The sequence below is a fragment of the Sesamum indicum genome, linkage group LG6 (assembly GCF_026168435.1).
Source record: "Sesamum indicum cultivar Baizhima isolate 11 linkage group LG6, ASM2616843v1, whole genome shotgun sequence".
Taxonomy (NCBI): Eukaryota; Viridiplantae; Streptophyta; class Magnoliopsida; order Lamiales; family Pedaliaceae; genus Sesamum; species Sesamum indicum.
The window spans coordinates 6136599-6157320 of record NC_142662.1 but is presented as its reverse complement, the minus strand read 5'-3'; the positions used below and the strand labels follow the sequence as shown (position 1 = coordinate 6157320).

The following is a 20722-nucleotide window of genomic DNA, read 5'->3' as shown; positions in this document are numbered from 1 at the left end:
TGTCCAAGAATTAGGTGAGAACCACTAATCCATTATTTTCCACACAATTGAAAGCTTGTCTTAATTAGCGAAGTTGAGGTCCTATACCATGAGATCATGTTGCCCCACGAGCATGTAGGATGTTATTATATATATTTTCATAATAGTTGTTGTTCTACTTTAATAATAGGTGTTGATTAGATATAGTTATTTGATATTGATAACTAATATATATGATTGTTACAATTGTCAATAGTTATTAGATATAAGTACGTGATATTAATAACTGTATTGAATTTACTAAAAAAATAACCTTAATTTTAAAAAAAAAAATTAGAGAGGCTTATGATGAGCATTATCAAACCTCCATCCATCTAATTATTATGATTGTCCCACAAGCATCCACATTTCTCCAGACATTACATAAAAAATGGAAATTTGGCTTCTCATACCGGGGAATAGCAAAAACTTCAAGCAACTCTACGTAAAATAAAAAATCCAAAAGTCTATCCCTTTTTGTTTTTGAAAATTGACAGGCTCTCTAATCCACCCTAAACTATTACAAAGTGATTTCCATTTTGGCTTCAAGTTATGCTGTCTCTTTATTTTAAAAATGATATTAATTATCAATAATTATATATTAATGACACTATCAATTTTGAGCTTCCATGTATATATAATAATAATAATAATAAATATAGTTAAGCTGAGAAAAACTGCGAGACACGTCAGTGTAGGCACGAGTACTAAACTATAGTTTTTATTGGCAAGTCGAATAAGTAATTTGTCTGGGTCGCATGTTGCAAGAAAATAATAAAATTATGAAATTGTATATATATATATTTATAGATTAGATCAACTGCATAGAGATTACGCCCAAACGCACGCGGCTATGTGATATGATGAAATAATAAACTCATACAAATTAGAGCTAATTAGTACAAAATATTTGGATTCTTCACTCACTGAATCTTAATTAATAAATTCAGCAAAAAATTTGGATTCACTTGTCAAAGATTTGGGACTGAATATTGTTAGAAAAAAAGTTAATTAATTTAGGGTTTTCGTTGTTTAATTCCTTTTTTTTTTTTTTAATTATGGGATGTTTGTCTTTTTTTGATTATTATTAATTCTGCATTAATTTTTCAAGAATCTGACTCAGATTGATGTCAGCTCTGCATATAATTCCACCTTGCAATATCAAGTGGATTGCGATTTCTCATATTGCTGACAAACGGGGAAGAATTAAACATGAGCTTTTCAGTCCAGCATCATCTACAAATTTTGTCAAATTTAGATTAAGGGCCGTTTTAAAGATTGGAGTAATTAATTAGGAGTAAATGTTTTTTATCCCTAACTTCGGTATATGGCCCTTTTGTCCTTTAATTTTTTTGGGTAGTATTTTGGTGCTATATTTTTTAAATTTTTATGATTTCAATCATTTTTTCTAGCAGAGTTCACCTTCACAGGTAAGAAGGGTGAATCTCCAACTAAAAAAAGGACTAACATTGCAAATATTAAAAATACAGGACCAAAATATTACCTTAAAAAGTTAAAAGACACAAATGAGTTAATAGGAACAATAGCCCAATTTTTAAATGTCATGTTAGATATACATGCATTTTTCCGACTAGAATAATGAACTCTGAGAAAAGAATTGAAGCCCCAAAAATTAAAAACATGTAAGATCAAAATATTGTATTCGAAAATTAATGGATGGAAAGGTGAAATAACCTAAATTATATGATTACAAATATATTTAAGCCTAATTAATTAATATTCGAGTTATACGTAATAAAACAAAAACTTTAAATCATTATTTTGCAATAGGAGAAAAAAATTTGGCCCTTTAATTTTATCCTCCATTCATTTTGGTCGATTAAGTATTATTATCAATTTTTTATTATTAATTTGCAAAAATATGTAAAATGGATAATAATAATGCTTAGTAAATCAAAATGAATGAGGACAAAATTAAAGGATCAATTTTTGTTCCCCCTTTTGCAATATGTACAGACTTTTATTATATCCTATATATATACATACTTTTGAGAAGAACAATCAGCGTTGTCGATCAACATGGCCGTCCACTAACCTACGAAATGGTATACAGACATTATTAATTAAAAGGGAGAAATAATAAAAGTAGTGCCCCATGACTGACTTGCATTTTCCGACAACTCATCTACCCTAAAAATTGCAGATAACATTTTTTTTTTATAAATTTACATATTTAAAATTATTTTATTTTTGCGTAATATTGGGATATTATATTCACAACCCACAGCTACAAATATTCGTGCACAAGTGCAAAATTAGTGTGCAGAAGACTGAATCCCTCATCAGTTCAGTTCTCAACGCCGCAGGTCGGAGACAAGTCCAGTTATTTGCTCTGGCCTGTCTTTCTCCTGTCACTACTTGTCTTAATTTTTCATTCTTCTGTATTAGTTTTTGTTCCTCCCCCCACCCCACCCCTCAGTTAATTATGTATGAACAAGAATAGCCCAAACCCAAATTATATCTGCCCTAATAACAACAATTTTTTGCAATATCAAAGATTTATAACTGATATTGTTGAATCTTGAAACTCTGATCTTATAAGAATTTCAATCATGGGAGAGGACAAGAAAATATTGTTCGGGAAATATGAACTGGGCAGGCTACTAGGCATAGGCACCTTCGCCAAAGTGTACCAGGGCAAACATCTCGCCACCAACGAGTGCGTGGCGATTAAGGTGATCAAGAAAGACGAGGTCATCAAGAATGAAAGAATGATGGAGCAGATCCTACGTGAAATCTCTGTCATGCGCCTCGTCCGCCATCCCAACATTGTCGAGCTCAAAGAAGTCATGGCCACCAAGTCCAAGATCTTCTTCGTCATGGAGTACGTTCGCGGCGGTGAGCTCTTCGCCAAAGTGGAGCGCGGCCGCCTCAAGGAGGATGCCGCCCGGAAGTACTTCCAGCAGCTCATCAGCGCTGTGGACTTCTGCCACAGCCGCGGCGTTTTTCACCGTGATCTCAAGCCGGAAAATCTTCTCCTCGATGAGAATGAGGACTTGAAAATCTCGGATTTTGGGTTGTCCGCTTTGCACGAGCATCCTAGCAACGGCGAGCTCCTCCACACGCAGTGCGGGACGCCGGCGTACGTCGCGCCCGAGGTTTTGCAAACGAAGGGGTACAACGGAGCGAAGGCGGATATCTGGTCGTGCGGCGTCATTCTGTACGTGCTGCTTGCCGGGTTTCTTCCGTTTCAGGATGAAAACCTCGGGGTTATGTACAGGAAAATTTACAAGGCGGAGTTTGAGTTTCCGCCGTGGTTCTCCACCGAAACGAAGCGTCTGGTTTCCAAGTTACTGGTGGCGGATCCGGCTAAACGCCTCTCTATCCCGGGTATAATGCGCGTCTCATGGTTCAGAAAGGGGTTTAAAAGACCTAACGCCTTCTCCATGCAAGAATCCATTTTCGAGAAATTTGACCAGGAGGAGAAATTCATGCACGAAACGATCAAGAAATCTCCGTCTTCTCCCGCCTTCTTGAATGCTTTCGAGTTCATTTCTTCCATGTCGACGGGGTTCGACCTGTCGAACATGTTCGAGGATGGGAGAAAGGCGGGGTCGTCGAAGTTCACATCGAGGTGTTCGGCGAAGGTGATCATGGGAAAGATCGAAGTGCTGGGAAAGAGGTTCGGGTTCAAGGTTGCTAGAATGAAGGATTTCAAATTGAGGTTAGTGGGTCCGACGGAGGGGCGGAAGGGACGGTTGTCGGTGACGGCGGAGGTGTTCAAGGTGGCGCCGGAGGTAACGGTGGTGGAATTGTCGAAATTTTCAGGTGATACGTTGGAGTATATTAAGTTTCGGGAAGAGGATCTCAGGCCAGCCTTGAAAGACATCGTTTGGACATGGCAAGGTGAGAACAATGGTTTCGATGATCCAGTAGGGCTTCAAGAATGCTCTAAGCAATAGCTATTATTTTCCTTTATTATTATTATTTTGAATATTTTTGTTCAACCTAAGATTTTACTTAGTCACTATGCATACCCTAATTGACTAGGATTATACATGTTTTAATTAGTTGTCTACTTTTATTTGTTGTGTTTGGTTTTCTTGTTTGAGTATTAGTATTGTACAGCAGGATGGATCGATGTGTATACTTATATAATATTGTATTAATTGAAAATTGGTCACTGTTAAATGTCTTTACAAAAAAATAAAAAGTGTGTTAATATATTGATTTCATGTTATTGTTTATTTATTTAAATTTTCCATCTCATTTCACATTTATTTATTTTATTTAAAAAAATTATAATATATATATTAAATAAAATAAAAAATGATCTCAATAAGAAATCCAATCAAGAAAATTCAAGCCTCTAACTTTAGAACTCATGATTACCTATAGAGCTTGTGTCATTCTTTGGGCACATTGGTTAATCATTTCTTGAAGTTCAGTGTTTTGTTTGGTCATCACCCCCTCCCTCCCCCCCCCCCCCCATTCATGAGTAATCATGGATTAACTTCTTGTTTATGATATTACGTACTCTTGTGTAAACTAACAACTTGTTATCCCACCAACATCTTCACCTTCCTACACTTATGTATGCACTACTTTCCATCATATCTTTTTTAAAAAATTTAGTTCATATCGAGTTTGATCAGACCAAAATCAATTATTTAGTTGGTATATACACTTCTGTATAATTGACGTATAATTAAAATAATAATAATAATAAATTATATAACAAGTATGATATATTAATCATGCAATTAATTTAATTTGATCATAACTACTCTGAATAAGAATTTTTCATATTTATGCTAAAAAGTTGCCTCTAATGTGCTGGTCGAAAAATTGTTGGTGGGCCTGACAGAGAGAATGATAAGTGAGGTTAGAATCAGCCCACTGAGTTGCTTGGTTATAAGGCCCAGTAGTTTTAGGGTAGTCAGATATTGGGCTGGAACTCGTGTCCTGAATCCCACACGGACAGGATCTCATAATTTGATTTCAATTTCTTACGCACACAAAATCAAATGTTTTTCATAATGGATAAGAACAACAATCTTCCCGTTTCACAAGAAAACACCGGAACCCTATATTAAAAGAATGGCTTAAATATATCTTTGGTCAAGTATTTTAGTATTTTTATCTTTCTATCTTTATAGCTTGCAAAATAGTCTTATAACTTTTTGATATTTTGCGATTTTGGTTCTTTCGGTGCTGGATTTTACAAAAATTATCGAAATAAATCACGTATTCCTCGCGATTTTAGCAATTTTATCTTTTATCTTTTTAGGAGTCGGAAAATAGTTCAGTAACATTTTGCACTTTTGATCCTTTTGATGCTGAATTTTGCAAAAAAATATTAGAATAAAATCATGTGTCGTATTAATTCTTCGTCCATGTTGACAAAAGTTAACCAATCAGAATATAACCCAGAGACTCCAACTAAAATGAGGAATGTGAGGTGCATAAATCTATTCAATGATTTTTACAAAATTTAGCATAGTAAAAATCAAATTGAGAAATATAAAAAATTTTAGAAAACTCTTTTACAATTCTATAAAAACAAAGAATAGAAATACTAAAATTACAAAATCAAAATATATTTAAACCTTAAAAGCATCAACTAAGACAACATTGAAAATCTCATTAACAACATGAAGAAAAATATGGTGATAAACGAAAATTTTGAGTGGACACGAAATTATCAACGAAGCAACAAAACCTACAGAAATTGAGATACCCTTCTAATCATACCTATTTTTCTCTACAAATGGCACAAAAAACACATATCACGTCTATAAATAAATCCAAAAGAAAGAGCCGAAAAACACGAAAGTCCAATCCACGTCCACATCATCATCATCATGTACATATATATACTTTTTTGCTCAAAACTTCTTGCATACGTAGAGTTGCTTTCGTCACCATTGACAAAACTGCCTCCATTACATAACATACATATACTTTTCAATCATCATATTACTTATAATTTGTTCCACATTTTTCAAGTGTTTACATTAAATGCTCTAATTACTTCATTTCTCCTTTATTATTAATTTCAAGTGCAAAAAATACAATACAGATTTGATCGATAAATGTAACCTATATATATATATTGTTATTTTGTATTAAATGATGAACTATCTGTAGTTAATAGTACTAATTATAGTTCAAGCATTAAACTAAGAATCAACTTTTCGTCGCTATTTTTCTTCGTCCATATAAAAAATTTATGACGTCCCAAAATGAATTTTTAGAAAATATTAGGTGTTGTATGTTTGATGTTGCGTTTTGAATAACAAAAGTCACAAAATATTTTTATATGAGGATAAACATTAAGTATGTTTTGACTTATTCCAAAAATAAATTAAAAATGAATCCAAACAAAACCTAAATTGAAAATGAATCCAAACAAAACCTAAATTGAAAATGAATCCAAACAAAACCTAAATTGAATTTTCAACATGTTGGTGAGGGGGGATACTTTCCACATGTGACGTCACCGAAACGACGTCATCCAAATATAGCCAGTCTATTAATTTTATTATGTCATCTTTCTCGACTTTCCAGTTTGCTAGAGAAGAATTTCAATTTGAAGTCTACGCACAAATAGTTATTATTGGCCCAAAACGAAAAGACGTTACTTACATTTAACGTTAGTCCGCTGTAAGAAAGAAGATTCAAATAAACATCCAACGGAACACGACGTACAATTCCAACTAACTACTTTTTGTTTGTTTAGTCTTTTTCTTTTTTTTTTTTTAAAAAGAATTTGTTTGATTTGATTTCTCTATTCTTGCTAAGATAAAACTTCCAACTTTTGTAAATTCTTAATTTTACCATTGGTCTTGATATGAATATGATTATTGGGGTGAAATCTTAATGCCAAACGTTTTTTTAAGTATAATAATATGTTTTTATCTTGAAAAATCATCTCACGAGAAAAAAGAAACACTGAATCTTAAAATTATTCTTTTTAATGAGATAATTTACTCATTTATAATATTATAAAAGTAAATTATATTAAAATCCATTAATAAACATCTATATATTCACATTCAAATGAATAAGTGAAATAATAAAATGAAAGTTTCAAAGCGCTCTTTATTTTATTTAAATTTGAAAACTTGTTAACCTATGATTTCTCTTCACTTAAGTTTAAGATATTATTAAAAAAGAGAAAAAAATAGAAAAAAGTTATCATCATTATTACTTAATTTCTTTGACGGGTAATAGTACACACAGAATTTATACAACTCCAACAAGAATTCAAATGTCAAACGAATCCATCCTACTCAGTTATTTAGACAGACAAAAATATTCCACGTAGACGGCATAGCTCACATATGCTTACCAACGTCATATGATTTAACCTTCTCCCTGTCATATGATGATGCAATAATATTACTGATCATAGTTAAATCGCACCAACTAAATTAATTACATAATAAATATGATACACTTATTCTATAATTGAATATTTTTTTTGAATTATATATTGATCACACAATAAGTGTATTATACTTGTCATATAATTAGTTTTGATCTAATCAAACTCGATTCGAATTAGAATTTCTCATACTTTTTCTTGGTCAATGATTGACTAATTATCCAGATCAACTTAACTAATTAATCTATGCTTGATTGGTAGTTAATCTATATTAATATAAAAAAAAAAAAAAAAAACTCTCTACACTCACAAACAGCGGTTAATGATACCGCGGAATTGTTTTTTTTAAGTACTAACTTATACAACTTTTTAAAATTTATATAAATTTATAAAATATTATTTCTTTCTTTCTTTTTATTAATATTATATATTAGTTTATATATTTTATTATTATTTATAGTAAAATTTAAAATATAAAAATTTATTTATTATATACACGTAGAAATGACTAGTTAAATATTAAATATATAATATATTTCCTTCTTAAAGACTTTGGCGCTCCCACACTGATCGAAATGTTAATTAATTTTAATATTAAATAAGAGTTGCTCCTCTATACAGAAACTCCCTGAACTTGGTGAAAATTCCAATTAAAAAATAATAGTGAGCTATTCCTCTTAATCAAGCACAGGAAAACTCGAAATCCTTTGTCTAATTCAATAACTCCTCATTCTTTACCCTCGTAACAACCCTATTGCCTTTGATTGATGGATTTGGACCTAATTTGAAATTTATTATGAAATTAAAATTCAAATTTGCTATAAAAAAAATTCAAATTCTTGTTATATTATGAAATAATTTGAAATTCTGATGATATTGAAATTAATATAGAATATTTCTCATGACTAAAATAAAACCCGTCCCATATGTTTCTTGAATGTTATATATAAATATACAATATATTAAGATTGAAGGCCTTAAAGTAACTATTTTTAATAGACAAAATCGAGTCGATTTAAATATTGTTTTTTATTTTTATTTCATTTAATAATTTTAACCAATCATTCATTTTTTATCTTTTTCTTACTCTTTTTTTTATCTAAATAAATATAATAAAAAAATAAATTATGTATACATTTAAATGTGTTCGATTAAGTATATTTTTAATTTCAAAAGTCTCTGTGTCAACTAAACAATGTATCACATGCACTCCACGTGCAACTAACCTTCATCATTATTATTTATTTTTACCACTGCAATTAAATCATTACAAAAGTTTCCTTCTTCCAAAGCTGATGGAGCATAGTCAAATTTGATCACCGTAAATCCATCAATACACTAAAAATCAAGTATCGATCTTCATTAAATTATCACTATCGACTCGTAATGCACGGTGTTAAAATAAAAAAATAGTAATAAACTAGGGAAAATTACATTTTAAGTCTCATAGGATAGATGGTTCAATATATTCAGTTTTCTATTTTACAAAATCCTTAAAATAATTTCAAATTTAAAAAAACTCGATACATTTAATACTCTGCTTCCCGAAATTTTCAAAATGGTCCCAACATTGAAAAAGTTTGATAAATATAGTCATTTGCTTTATGAGATTTATGAAACTAAATATGTCGAGTATTTTCAATTTTGAAAAATTTCACGAAACATAAATGTATCGAGTTTTCCAAATCTTGGAATCGTTTTGAAAATTTCATAAAATAAAAGACTAAAAAATATTGAACGCTCTATCCTATGAGACTAAAAATGTAATTTTTCACCTAATAAACTACATATGTAATGTGAAGAAGTTGTTCTTCACATTACGCTTTGTTTCATCCAAGGAAATATAAGGTGGATTAATTCCATGAGTTGGAATGGGGTAGGGGTGTAGGAGTCGGCGACGCGTATTCATAACTACCTTATATTTGTACGAAGCCTCTCAAGACGTCCAAACATGTCATGTGAATTCCTAGATTCTATCTACATTTAACTCCCAAACCAAAGTCCTCCATTTCAAATCTCTTATCCAAGGTTGTAAAACCTCACACACACAACACGCATACTTGCCTTGTGAGTGAATTACCGGCCAACGAGATTTATGACTACGAATCAGACACATTATTCAAGTTCGAATAGCCTACAACATACATGTCTTTATATCTAATACATACTTTTTTTTGTAGCCTGTCGTGTTATTACATGACCATTAATTTAATCGTTTTTTTTTTAAAAATACAATTCACGTACACGATAAGATTCTTTAAATACATTTATATAAATAGTAATGCAATCACAATCGTTGGATTAGTACAACTTGTCCACTCACAATAATGGGACCACAAGTATTCGACGATTATTATTGATCGATTCAATGGCCCGTTCTTGCCAAGAAACTTCACAACACTAAACATCTAAGATGGATTAGGGTTTGGATAATCCACATCAAAAGTCAATATCTAACCCCCTAAGTAATGAAGTATAAATAAGATAAGCATACAATTTTCTTGAGGGTCAATAGTTTATAGTAGTTAAACAAGGTTAGAGAATTAAGTACATATCCAAACATACTTGAGTTTATTACATATCAATATTCTTTATTACAATAAAGATTGAACTTTCGAATGTAGCTAGAAGGAACAAAGACGCATAATTCTTGAATGGAATTTCGGGGTACTTTCGGCCACTTATTAAACAGTAAATATCAAGACTTGTTCATCCAAAAAAAGAAAAGAGCAAAAAAAGACAGACTATCGAGACTTGAAGTCAAGGTTCAAGCTAATCTTTATTACAACTTTATTTTTTATTCCTATAAATACTGTCTTACTCCCCATTAGTTTTTCCATTCACTCATCCTTAAACTATTTCTGAACCCAAATCAAAGAATTCCAACATTGAATCTGTCAACATATAGCCTAGGATTCTTGATCATATCCAGACCTGCAAATTCAAGAAATGGATAGAACCTCGGCAGCCTGCACAACGTCCCTAACGATCGACCTCAACACGAATCCCATGCACAATCCTACTGATGATCAACCTCCGGTATGCAAAATATCGGAAGAAATTTATTACAACATTATTAATTCCTCTGTTCATTTTCTTCGATTATCGATCTTTAAGGAAGCATAATTACATAGACCTACGCTATTTTTTTTTCCCCTTAGACATCGGAAGGGAATGATGTTGGTGGTGAAAGAGAGTCAGGTTTGAATAATGAGGTGCGTACAGGCTAAGTTCCGTGGTTTGACTGCTTATAATTCAAAAGCTTATGCTTCACACTCTCTTGATATTTTTCACAAATTTGATCTCTTCATTGTTCTAATTTCAAGCAAAAGTTAGTGATTAATCATCATAGTTGTTAGTTTTGCACTGTTGGAACCTCCAAAATTGGAACTCATAAACTTGTAATAATTTTGTCTACGCAGGCTTATGACCTGGAACAGGAGTTAAACAGGACGAAGTCAGAGAACGAGAAGCTGAACGATATGCTCACGATTATATGCAGAAAATACATTGAGTTGATGCAAAAGCAATCTGTAGAAGAGCTCTTCAGCTCAAAGAAAAGGAAATATGATGAAATAGAAAGTTTTGACAGATCTATAGGAAACAGTTCGTTCGGCCACCATTGTTGTAATGAATGGTCACCTAAAGAGATCAAATCCAACGTTTCAAGGGTTCATGTACGAATTGATCCATCGGATACCAGCCTAGTGAGTTCGATTATTCATACCTCGACGCTCCACCATATTTCTAATAAAGTGTATCTATATATGTCTGCTCTAATTACTCCCTAATTTATGATTAATGTTATCTATTCCTGCAGCAACATTAATGTGTTCTCTTGAATTACAGGTTGTAAAGGACGGATACCATTGGAGAAAATACGGACAAAAGGTGACGAGGGATAACCCATCTCCTAGAGCTTACTACAAGTGCTCTTTCGCCCCGTCTTGCCCTGTCAAGAAGAAGGTGAGATCCTGTTGCATTGTACATAACATTCAACAAAAAATAAGGCCTGGCAAGTAGAAATGTTGATTTAATCTTGGGAATTTGTTCATTCTTTGTAGGTGCAGAAAAGTGCTAATGATCCATCTCTTTTAGTAGCCACATACGAAGGCCAGCACAACCACCACCACCCCTCTACACCCGGGCTTTCAGTATCATTACCACCAGGTGGTGTAGCCGGAGCTAACCCGTCTCCAGGCTCGACCCCGATTGGATGCTCCAGCTCTGCAGCAAGTATTCTTGATTTCACAGATCCTATAATATTTAGCAACATGCAGAGTGCTATTGCAGCAACAGAAAACACTGCAGTTCAGCAGTTTTTTGTTGAACAAATGGCTTCTTCCTTGACAAGGAACCCGAGCTTCACAGCCGCACTAGCGGCAGCCATCACTGGCAGAATATTAGATGATGTATCAGAGGACAACAATGACAGTTTGTCGAACTCATGAGTATACATGTGCATTTGGGTTCTGTTAGCATTTAATTATCTTGGTAATCAATCTAAATTAATGAATGTGGTAGTTGTTAATTTGTCATGGTATTCATTGCACTAGACCTTTTACATACATAAAACTATACATGGTTAATTGGACATCAGCAGCATCGATTATGCCGTCCCCAGGGGCTCAGCCTTCCAGACTTCAGATTACTTTCTGCATCAAATTAAAACCAAATAAAAAAGGATTTTCCGTATTTACACAAAGAAGCAGCAAGTTTACGATCACATACCATTTATATATGGTTTTCCTGATTTGTCGTCGCTCATCGCTTTGCCAGTATCCTCCAGTACTTGTTTTCTTGAACTGTGGTGCTGCTATTGTGTTGAAATATGGAAAGACTACTAATGCCAGTAACAAATCCTCGAGGATGTGAGAAGATTGATTCAAAGATGATTTTAGTTTACTGCTGAGGTTGTAGTTCAGACACCACTGCACTTGACATCACATTCTCGTTTTCCAACTCTTTTCTTGAAGTATTCAACTTACCCTTGCCGTTTTCTGCTTCTTGCTGTGCTTTCTTCTTCTCAAGTTCTTGTTGCTTGCAGTTTTCCTCGTGACAGCGTTGAAACATTCTCACAAAATTTAGCAAAGTTGAGACAACTGCAGAAACACCGCACAAAATGTAAACGCACAATATAGCAAGATCGGAGAATTAAATTGAATCGAAAAATTAAGTGGAATGAAACAAAACAAACATAGAAAGACCCCATTTCATGTGACATTGATAATGTAGGGAATACTAGATAAAAGGAATACCTTGCTCAAACGGGCAACGCGCTGGATCTTCCCCAAAATAAAGAGCCAGTGCATCTGCATTTTTTCCCTAAATAAACTCATAATTCATCAGATAATAGCCATAATGCCATGGACAGGCATGGTGTGGGAGGGGGAGGCCGCAGGGGCAGCCGGACCAGAGTATTGCAGATTAACAAGAATAAGAACTTTACCACTCCAGAATAAAGTGAAGCCACGGATTTCACCTCCTCTTCAGCAGAGCCATAAAACTCTTTCAGTATCTAAGCATTTAATAGATAAAAGCATTAGGTAGAAGGAAAATACAAGTTATGAAGCATAATTAGAATGTGCACAGGGGGAGCAAGGACGCATGTAAAACAGGGTTGGAATTCTTTACATGGTTAAGATCATTCAGAAAAGGGTCATTTAACTTTGCCCTTGCCATATTTATGCTTTCCCAGTATGAGATAAAAAAAAATGAATCGTCTTTAGGGCGATTAGTTAACCACAAAGCCAAAATTGATAACAGTTTTTTTGGCATTGAGGTCTACGCTCTACATAATTCGGATAACAATTTCTTGATCAAGACAATTAAGTTACCTTGGAGAAGCTTTCAGACACAGCACCATCATGTTCCGACAAGGTTAGTTCTTGTACAACTTTTTCAATCCCTTTGCTAACAGCTTGCATTTCCTCTGCCAAATACTTTAGTTGGATCTACATGACAAACGCCCGAACATGTACTATCAAGTGATTCTACTTAAAACAGAAAGCAAAAATGAGAAGGTTGAATAAGATGGCTTACCTTTGTTGCAGCCTCTAGACTTACTAAGTCTTTATGAAAATCTAAAACTTCTGGTAACTTTTCAGCAAGCACCTAGAGGTTGATAGAAGGTGTGAGTCAAAATATTGTTGGCGCTATGTTAAGAGAAAAGGGAGACCTACAGAAACTGTGGCAATATTGTTGATAGAACATGACTGATTCTTACCTTACACAGATAGTGCATAAGAGTCAGCTTGTTGTTCCGGGCTCTTGTTTCAGTAAGTTTTAGAAGGCTATCCAGGCGAAATCCGACAGCAGAACCTGTTACCATAAATGATGATGTCACTCTTTCAAGTTTCCAATATGATCAAATATTGTCTGTCCTAAGAGATGTATGACAAGATTGATAAAATCCCATGCACAAGAAGTAAATGGTCTTTCTACTTACCTCTTGCTGTTCCATGATTTAAAGCATTACCCAGTGAAAGTATAGTTTGCATGATTCGTTTCAACTTGACAGATTTTCTGACCTGATGGAAACTATTTTCAGGGCAACAGATTTTTCATAGGAGCAAAAGAAAAGACTAGCAGAGTTTACTTGCCTCTTCAGATGTGGAGTTCACGGTGTTCAAACTATTTCTCAGATCTGATACCTGACCATGAATGCAGACTTATTTTTAATGACCAGAAGAAAAAAGGACTACTACTGCATGGTGTACACTATATTTTCTTCTGACCTGGGAGGAAAATTGAATTTTAAATGAGAAAACTCTTAGCTTGGACTCTACACGTGGGACTTTTATCAACTCCAAGAAAAACTGCAACAAATGGGGATTAAAACATGTTGTAAGAGCTCGAAATGCTACCAGTTCAACTCTATTAATTAGTTACTCTCTTGGCCCAATGAAGGAGGAGGAAGATAGAAGTTTGTTCTGATACGAACACACCGAAAATGCAGGGACATCAGATTTATAAAACAAACCCGATTGAAAAGCCACCAAACAAATGTAATTGCAGAGGCATTTTATAAAATGAGAGATAGAAAAATGGAAGTAACATGCAAAATCAAGAAACAAATTGACTTTGACATCCCTCATTTAATAGTGCTCTAGCCTACTTAACATATTCATCAAGAAAAAAACCAGAAAAATCACATCTACCTGTTCACACTTTCCAAGGTTCTCCTTGTCACCTTTGTAGTTCTGTAAGAAGAAATATGGTTAAAAATGAGCCTGGAAAAATAGATTGGACGTATGAAACTATTGGAGTCTATGAAAGGTATCTGAAAGATCTGCACTCTCATAATCATTAAATAAAGAAGACTAGAATGAATGCCCCCAACATAAAATAGATAAATGATTTTGAAACAAAGAGATACCTTAAGGAGTTCCATTTCTTCTTTGGTTGGACAAAATTTTATAAGATTATCTACCTGATCAGCATCCAACGCCGAGTCATCTAAAGCAAGGATTGAATTCTGTGGAAAGACATGTCAATTCGACGATTAAACTGAACAAACAACGAAGCAACTACCTCCCACTGTATGCTAGCTGATGAACCAAAAAATTGACTTTTTTGAGTTTCTTTATCAAATTCACTATTTTAGAGTTCCTTAACTTCCTTTGACAAAATAGCTGTTTTTCAAGTGAGAAATAATAGGATTTGTTACACAGGCTACAGAAAATGCAACTGCTATATAAATGAAAAGTTTAAACGTTTTCACTTAAACTGATTTATTTAGCAAGCAATATGAAATCCTGCTGAGTCTTTTTGTACAAATGCACAGCTAATTATGTCTGATCATGCATTTCAAGAACAGAACAGTAATCTACATGAATAGTCAGGAAAAATTTATAACAAAGTCAATTACTAACAAAATCATTGCTACTTGACAAAACATGTTTTGACATTAAGTGATGTTGAAGACAAATGTATAGAAGTCAAATTGTAGATAATGATGAAGTTAAGCATACCATCAAATCCGACAAAGGAACCTTAACTTTTGTCAGCATGATCTCACAGTTGTATGCCCTTCTTAGCTCAATCTGCGAGAGAAAACAAAACTTTACTAGATTAAGAAGATATTAATAGTTTCATCTTACAACTCTTTTTATTGCAAGTGAAAAGAGAACGTGCTGGAAATGATGAAGTAAAAGGGAGACAAATATAAGGTTTTACCAATGTCAAGGGTCCAAGCTAGAGGAGGTCCTGCACAGTTGAATACTAATTGTGGAACACTCATATAATGTATTGCTTTTCATCCAAAAAGACAACCCAAATCTATTTCATGTCAGACAAACAGTATCTGTCCATGATATATAAACGAGGGTTGTACGTGAATATGTGCAGTGCATGAATACATTTAATACAGAAAATCCAATGAATGAAGCTTTCGGACCCCAGGAAACCGTTCAACCCATTAATAAACAGAGAAAGCTTAATGACCACGCCCTGGCATGCACACTGTAAATGCTCTAACTTAAAGAAATTAACATATAGAAGATCAGCCAAGAGTAAGATGCATTTAGTCTAAAATATTATATCCAATTTACCAGTTGGACTTTATCAGGTTTAAGCACTGAGCCACGCCTATTTAATTTTCCTCTGGTGCTTTGATCTGATTTTGGAACAGCGGCTGAGAAAAGAGTCTCGAGTTCGGATATGTCTAACTCAGGAGCTCTGTAAGGATGATAAGATGAGCTGGCGACATTAGCAAATGCATAAAATAATGGTAACAATTCTCATGGTCGATAAGTATGAAAACTAAGAGAATACATAAATGAAGACAATATATAATCTCATACTTTGAAGCCTCCTCAGGTTTCTGTGCCTCAGCCCATAAGCTGCCCTGTATGGCCCTTGTTAACTTCAACCAGTGATATGGTTTCAGGGATGATTTTTTTGTTTGGGCCATTCTTGAATTCATCCTTGGTTGCAACTTTCCCCTTGCACCCAAAGGAGGTGCAGGTATGCTTCCATTACTGATAGATGAATGCAGCTGCAAAGAAGCACCACCAGTTTTTGATAAGCCATTTAAATTTGGAGCAGGTGGAGGTGGGGGACACGGATAATTCGTAGCTTGGGTAGAACTAGGAGGACATGGTGGTGGTGGTGGTGGTGGTGCTGAGCATCCACTGGTAGAAACTGTTGTTGAGCCTGAACATTGAGGTGCAGAAGGCACAGTTGTTTCTGCATGAGAGGGAAATAAAGCTGTTCCTGAGCATGGAGGTAATGGAGGTGGAGGAGGAGCACCAGATGAGATGATCCTAGGAGAGGGGGATGCAGTTGCTGGCGAGGCGGAAAGAGGAGGGGGAGGTAAAGGTGCTGATAACAGAGATTGAAGTGGAGCTGTTCCTGAGGGAGAAGGTGGAGAGGGGTGCTTTGGTCGAGAAGCTGATAAGGTATCTGGAGCTGAGGGAAGTTCAGATGTGACTGAGGATGGATGCGGAGTTTGGGATGGAGACAAGGAAGCTGAAGTTTGCTGCCTACAAGAAGGTGCAGCTTCCTCTGACATACCAGTGTCAGGATTAAGTGAAGTATGTGGCAGTTCCGAAACAGATGAGTAGGAGTTAGATTGTAATGGTGGTGGAGGAGCAGGATGACAAGGAGAAACTTTTGATCCTGATATTGAATTGTTCTCTGGGGGGAGTCGTTCTAGAGCCGGCACAGATGAATTAGTGGATTGCACAGGCTTCGATGCACACGGAGCAGATGTTGAGATAGAAGAGTCTGCACTAAAGCCAGCATGATCATGCAGAAGTGCAGTAATCCCAAGTGCTGTGGAGGGGCTACGGTATCTTGAGAGAGCTACAGGTGAACTTTGGGAGGAATTAGAAAGTGAAGTTGGAGTAGATAGTGAAGTTGGAGAAATTCGTGGTGATATGATTTTAGATTGAGCAGGCCTTTGAACAGAAACTTGCAGTTCACTGGTGTCATTCTTCTTTGCCATAAAATTCAAATCAAGGGACGATTTTGAGGCTACAGATGGTTTTTCAGTGGTGTCATTTCCAGAAGCTTCAGATTTTGGACTCTCTGAAACAATGTCACTACTTGCTTCAAGAAATCTGCCCTCTTTCTTACAATCAGGACAAACAGTGAAAAAGTTCTGGTCTTGGACAGACTGAGGTGAAGCAGTCATCGATGTTACTTCAGATTGAATAGAGGAGTTCTCTAGCTTTTTTTGTAAAGCATTCCGGAGAAAAATACACTCTAGTTGTTCATCTTTCACACTCTTGGAGAAAACAGTCTGCCAGTTTCCTTTTCTGGAACTCGGCGAAGCAGCAATCTCCAGTGTCTCCTGGAGAATACTGGAGGCTGTCATTTGTTGAATCATATTTAAGGCAATATCTGTTTCCGAATCTTGCCAATCTAGGTTGTCAAATATATCTTGAACTTTGGCAAATGCTTCAATAGGAAGGCCCTCTTTGTCTTGGATCCCAGGCAAATCAGGCCCGACAAGTGAAGAAGAAGAATCCATCTCCGAGAAAAGAACCTTAATCAAACCAAAAGATGAATTTCAAGCCCAAGAAAATGTTGCAGCAGTCTGAATTCAAACAAAACGAAAAACACATACCTCTGCTCTGAAGTCCTTGGGAAACTGATCCTTGGCATTCCACAGTATATCGATTTCATCACGGGTGAGCATCAATATATTTGATCTGATAAACGCCGTATTGAACATCACACGGAACATCATTTCTTCATGTTCTAGGTTTTCATCCAATGTAATACACTCAAGAACAACATCACCTTGTACATGGCAATTGATATCAATTTTAACAAGTTCACAATCTGCCTGTGACAGAGTGCGACACACTTTAAGAAGAAAAAAGGAAACTTAATGTCTCAAGTTTGAGCTAAGAGCAAGAAGAAGGATTATCATATAATTCACTGTTCCAACTCTAGATTAAGCATTCACAACTTGCAACTGTGTATTATTGTGATATAAATGCAAGTTTGTCTTGCGACTTGCATAATCAGTAGAACTATTTAATGTATTTGGAAATCATTAGATGAACACCACATAATCAACAACTAGAAAATAGAAATCACTTGCCCAAATACTGCAAGATCATCTGCATTTTAGAAAAGCAAAGAAAGAGGCAGAAGTGCACAAACACACGTGAGCCAGTGTAACACAAATAGCTTACATTCTCCTCACAGGAGGCAGGTGCATGCACCAGCAATGAAGAAAAGATAAGCAAAGTAGAAAGAGGGCAAGAATGGAAAACTACCTGTTTGACATACCCCACAGTTTTGGTCCTTTTCGGCATAGAGAAGAGCACCTTAGTCGTTCGATCAGCAGCCATCAAAGGATCCTGCCCGTATATCCTAACGAGGGGACGGCAACCACCTTTCCCATCCATATCAGGAATGACTCTAAGGATGATGCAGTCTAATGTCAGCGCTCTATCCAATGGGGGCCACCTCGAACCAATGTTCCTTCTTGAGACATACTGTAGATACCTCAACTGCGAAGGTAGCGGATTCAGAGGCAACAATAATTGCAAAAGCTGTTGAGGTGCTTGCTTGTATATCATCTCTAAAGTTCTTTGTTCCCCTGTATATTGCTTCATATAAATCAACAAAGCAGCCAGCATGAACGCCAGTATCGGTAAAGCACGATTCTCGCAATGCATCAAGAGTACATTCCTCTGCCCAATGCAAAGCCAACTTTCACTTGATTTCAAGAAGTGGTGAATCATTTCCAGGGTGAGTAATGGGCAGTTTTCATACTGGCTAGGATAGTCGATTACAGTCGTAACATACTCGGATAATACTTCAGTAATCTGGCCTGTATTTTCTTCATCTTCAAAGTTAAAAACCATGAATGAAGAATCCGGGAAGTATTCGTGGAGTTGATTCAAAATGCACCCTATATAGACTTCATACTCATTGCGCTCGATAAGATTGGCAGTGAAGCAGCAGTCAAAGACTACAAAGTCATAGAATCAGTAATGTGGAAGAGCCATTTTAAACATACTTACGATTAGTTCTCTGTAGAAGAAAAATGTAACGAATTTCACTTCAAGATATAGAGGATTTGTATTATCAGCAAGACAATAAATTCACTTTGAGATATAGCAAAAGCTTTTTGCACGTCATTATGGGAAGCTCAAAACTCTCCTGTTGAGGTAGCTTTCAAGGATGTCCAAGGCTTTACAAAAACATAATGCTATGTAGAATGTTGTTAAAGGATATTGCTAAATCAACAAAATTTGAGTTCTCAACACACTCAAGATGTTCCATACCGAAAAAGGAAACTTATACAAATTCAAGAAATGCCAAATAAATCCATATTTAAAGAAAGCTTACTAATATACAACATAGGAACACAACCATTCGCCAAGGGCAACAACATTAACGTACCATAAACCCTGTCGGAGATCTCCAAGAGCCCTTCAGGCGGTTTCCGGTAGAAAAATTTGCGAAAAAGCGCCATTCTTGGGACCAAGATCCCACCAAAATCACCTCCAGGGCAAACCCTACAAATTCTTGAAAACCACCCACATTCCACTCAAACAACCCAAACAAACAAGAGCCCACATTACAAAATCTTGGAAAAACAAGAATCCAAGAGACAAGTATATATACACACACGAGCACGACGCATTATATGGTCACATTATCCTTTTCATTCAAGAAAGTGGAATCAGAAACTAGAATGGCATTGGATTTTGCTGGGACTGAAAGGAACACTTATTTCTCTTCCATGTGGAACATTTCTTCACAGTCACACTTACTCTGCTGTTTGTTGTGTGTGTGTGTGTGGCTTCCAACGGGAGGAAACAAAAGGGCAGGAGAGAGAGAGTGGGGAAAAGGGTTTTCTGTTTTTCCTTGCCAAGATTTCAAGAATTGTTTTGTTTATGCAAAAGTGTATTAATCGATGAAGAGAGATCTGAGTGTTGTGTCTGACTCTGTCAGGGAATTCTGTGCGAGTGTGATTATAGTGCATACCATGATGATGATAGATGTCTGATTGTTCCTTTCGTACTCATTCTCCTCTCACTTTCATTCTGTACTAAGTTTTCATGAGCACGTGTTTCCAAGAAAAATATATTAGTTAGTTGTCTCCTGCTAAGCTTATTTAAGGAATCTTAAAGTATAAAGCCTTATTTATATGATTTCGACCTTATCCACATAAAAACTACTCTTAATTTAATTCATATTCACCTAAAGTATCACTTGTGAAAAACTTTATTACAAAATCAAAATAGACAATCACTAAACTAAAAATAGCTTGATGATTAGTTCAGACAGTAAGATGTCAAGTGATACTTTTAAAATAAAAATAAATCAAAGAAAGTCTAAAAGGTGTTGGTTGAGTTGAGTTGGGGCCAATCCATAGACCAA

General features: G+C 35.2%; 3 protein-coding genes across 5 annotated transcripts; 2 read left to right on the top strand and 1 right to left on the bottom strand.

Moving 5' to 3' along the window:
• The first annotated feature begins 2311 nt into the window (after positions 1-2311).
• On the top strand, positions 2312-4063 carry LOC105165076 (CBL-interacting serine/threonine-protein kinase 5). Its single transcript, XM_011083950.3, has one exon. The coding sequence runs from the start codon at positions 2592-2594 to the stop codon at positions 3939-3941; it is 1350 nt and encodes a 449-aa protein (XP_011082252.1). The 5' UTR covers positions 2312-2591; the 3' UTR covers positions 3942-4063.
• A 6132-nt stretch (positions 4064-10195) lies between these two features.
• LOC105164855 (putative WRKY transcription factor 40) lies at positions 10196-11885 on the top strand. The gene is made up of 5 exons (XM_011083659.3): positions 10196-10408; positions 10531-10584; positions 10792-11076; positions 11219-11335; positions 11434-11885. The coding sequence occupies exons 1-5, from the start codon at positions 10319-10321 to the stop codon at positions 11818-11820; spliced, it is 933 nt and encodes a 310-aa protein (XP_011081961.1). The 5' UTR covers positions 10196-10318; the 3' UTR covers positions 11821-11885.
• LOC105164854 (formin-like protein 18) lies at positions 11805-20383 on the bottom strand. 3 transcript variants are annotated; one of them, XM_088881321.1, is made up of 18 exons: positions 19739-20382; positions 18604-19304; positions 17943-18164; positions 16174-17861; positions 15922-16069; positions 15343-15414; positions 14748-14846; positions 14530-14571; positions 14107-14187; positions 13972-14022; positions 13818-13899; positions 13596-13690; positions 13412-13483; positions 13207-13323; positions 12819-12887; positions 12628-12694; positions 12101-12471; positions 11805-12024 (listed from the first exon to the last, which is right to left on the bottom strand). In XM_088881321.1, the coding sequence occupies exons 1-17, from the start codon at positions 19809-19811 to the stop codon at positions 12272-12274; spliced, it is 3879 nt and encodes a 1292-aa protein (XP_088737447.1). In that variant the 5' UTR covers positions 19812-20382; the 3' UTR covers positions 11805-12024; positions 12101-12271. The 3 variants fall into 3 exon arrangements, with proteins under 3 accessions (XP_088737447.1, XP_011081958.1, XP_088737448.1); XM_011083656.3 differs by having other exon boundaries at positions 15922-16048; positions 19739-20381; XM_088881322.1 differs by lacking the exon at positions 14107-14187 and having other exon boundaries at positions 19739-20383.
• Positions 20384-20722: the final 339 nt, after the last annotated feature.

What these genes read in the sequence shown, in the direction of transcription:
- LOC105165076 (XM_011083950.3), top strand. Translation starts at nt 2,592, where the DNA reads ATGGGAGAGGACAAGAAAATATTGTTCGGGAAATATGAACTGGGCAGG.
- LOC105164855 (XM_011083659.3), top strand. Translation starts at nt 10,319, where the DNA reads ATGGATAGAACCTCGGCAGCCTGCACAACGTCCCTAACGATCGACCTC. An exon ending in AGTCAGGTTTGAATAATGAG is followed by an intron (nt 10,585 to 10,791) that starts GTGCGTACAGGC and finishes TTGTCTACGCAG; the next exon opens with GCTTATGACCTGGAACAGGA. An exon ending in ATCCATCGGATACCAGCCTA is followed by an intron (nt 11,077 to 11,218) that starts GTGAGTTCGATT and finishes CTTGAATTACAG; the next exon opens with GTTGTAAAGGACGGATACCA.
- LOC105164854 (XM_088881321.1), bottom strand. Translation starts at nt 19,811, where the DNA reads ATGGCGCTTTTTCGCAAATTTTTCTACCGGAAACCGCCTGAAGGGCTC. An exon ending in AAGAAATGGAACTCCTTAAG is followed by an intron (nt 14,572 to 14,747) that starts GTATCTCTTTGT and finishes TTCTTCTTACAG; the next exon opens with AACTACAAAGGTGACAAGGA. An exon ending in TTATGCACTATCTGTGTAAG is followed by an intron (nt 13,484 to 13,595) that starts GTAAGAATCAGT and finishes ATCAACCTCTAG; the next exon opens with GTGCTTGCTGAAAAGTTACC.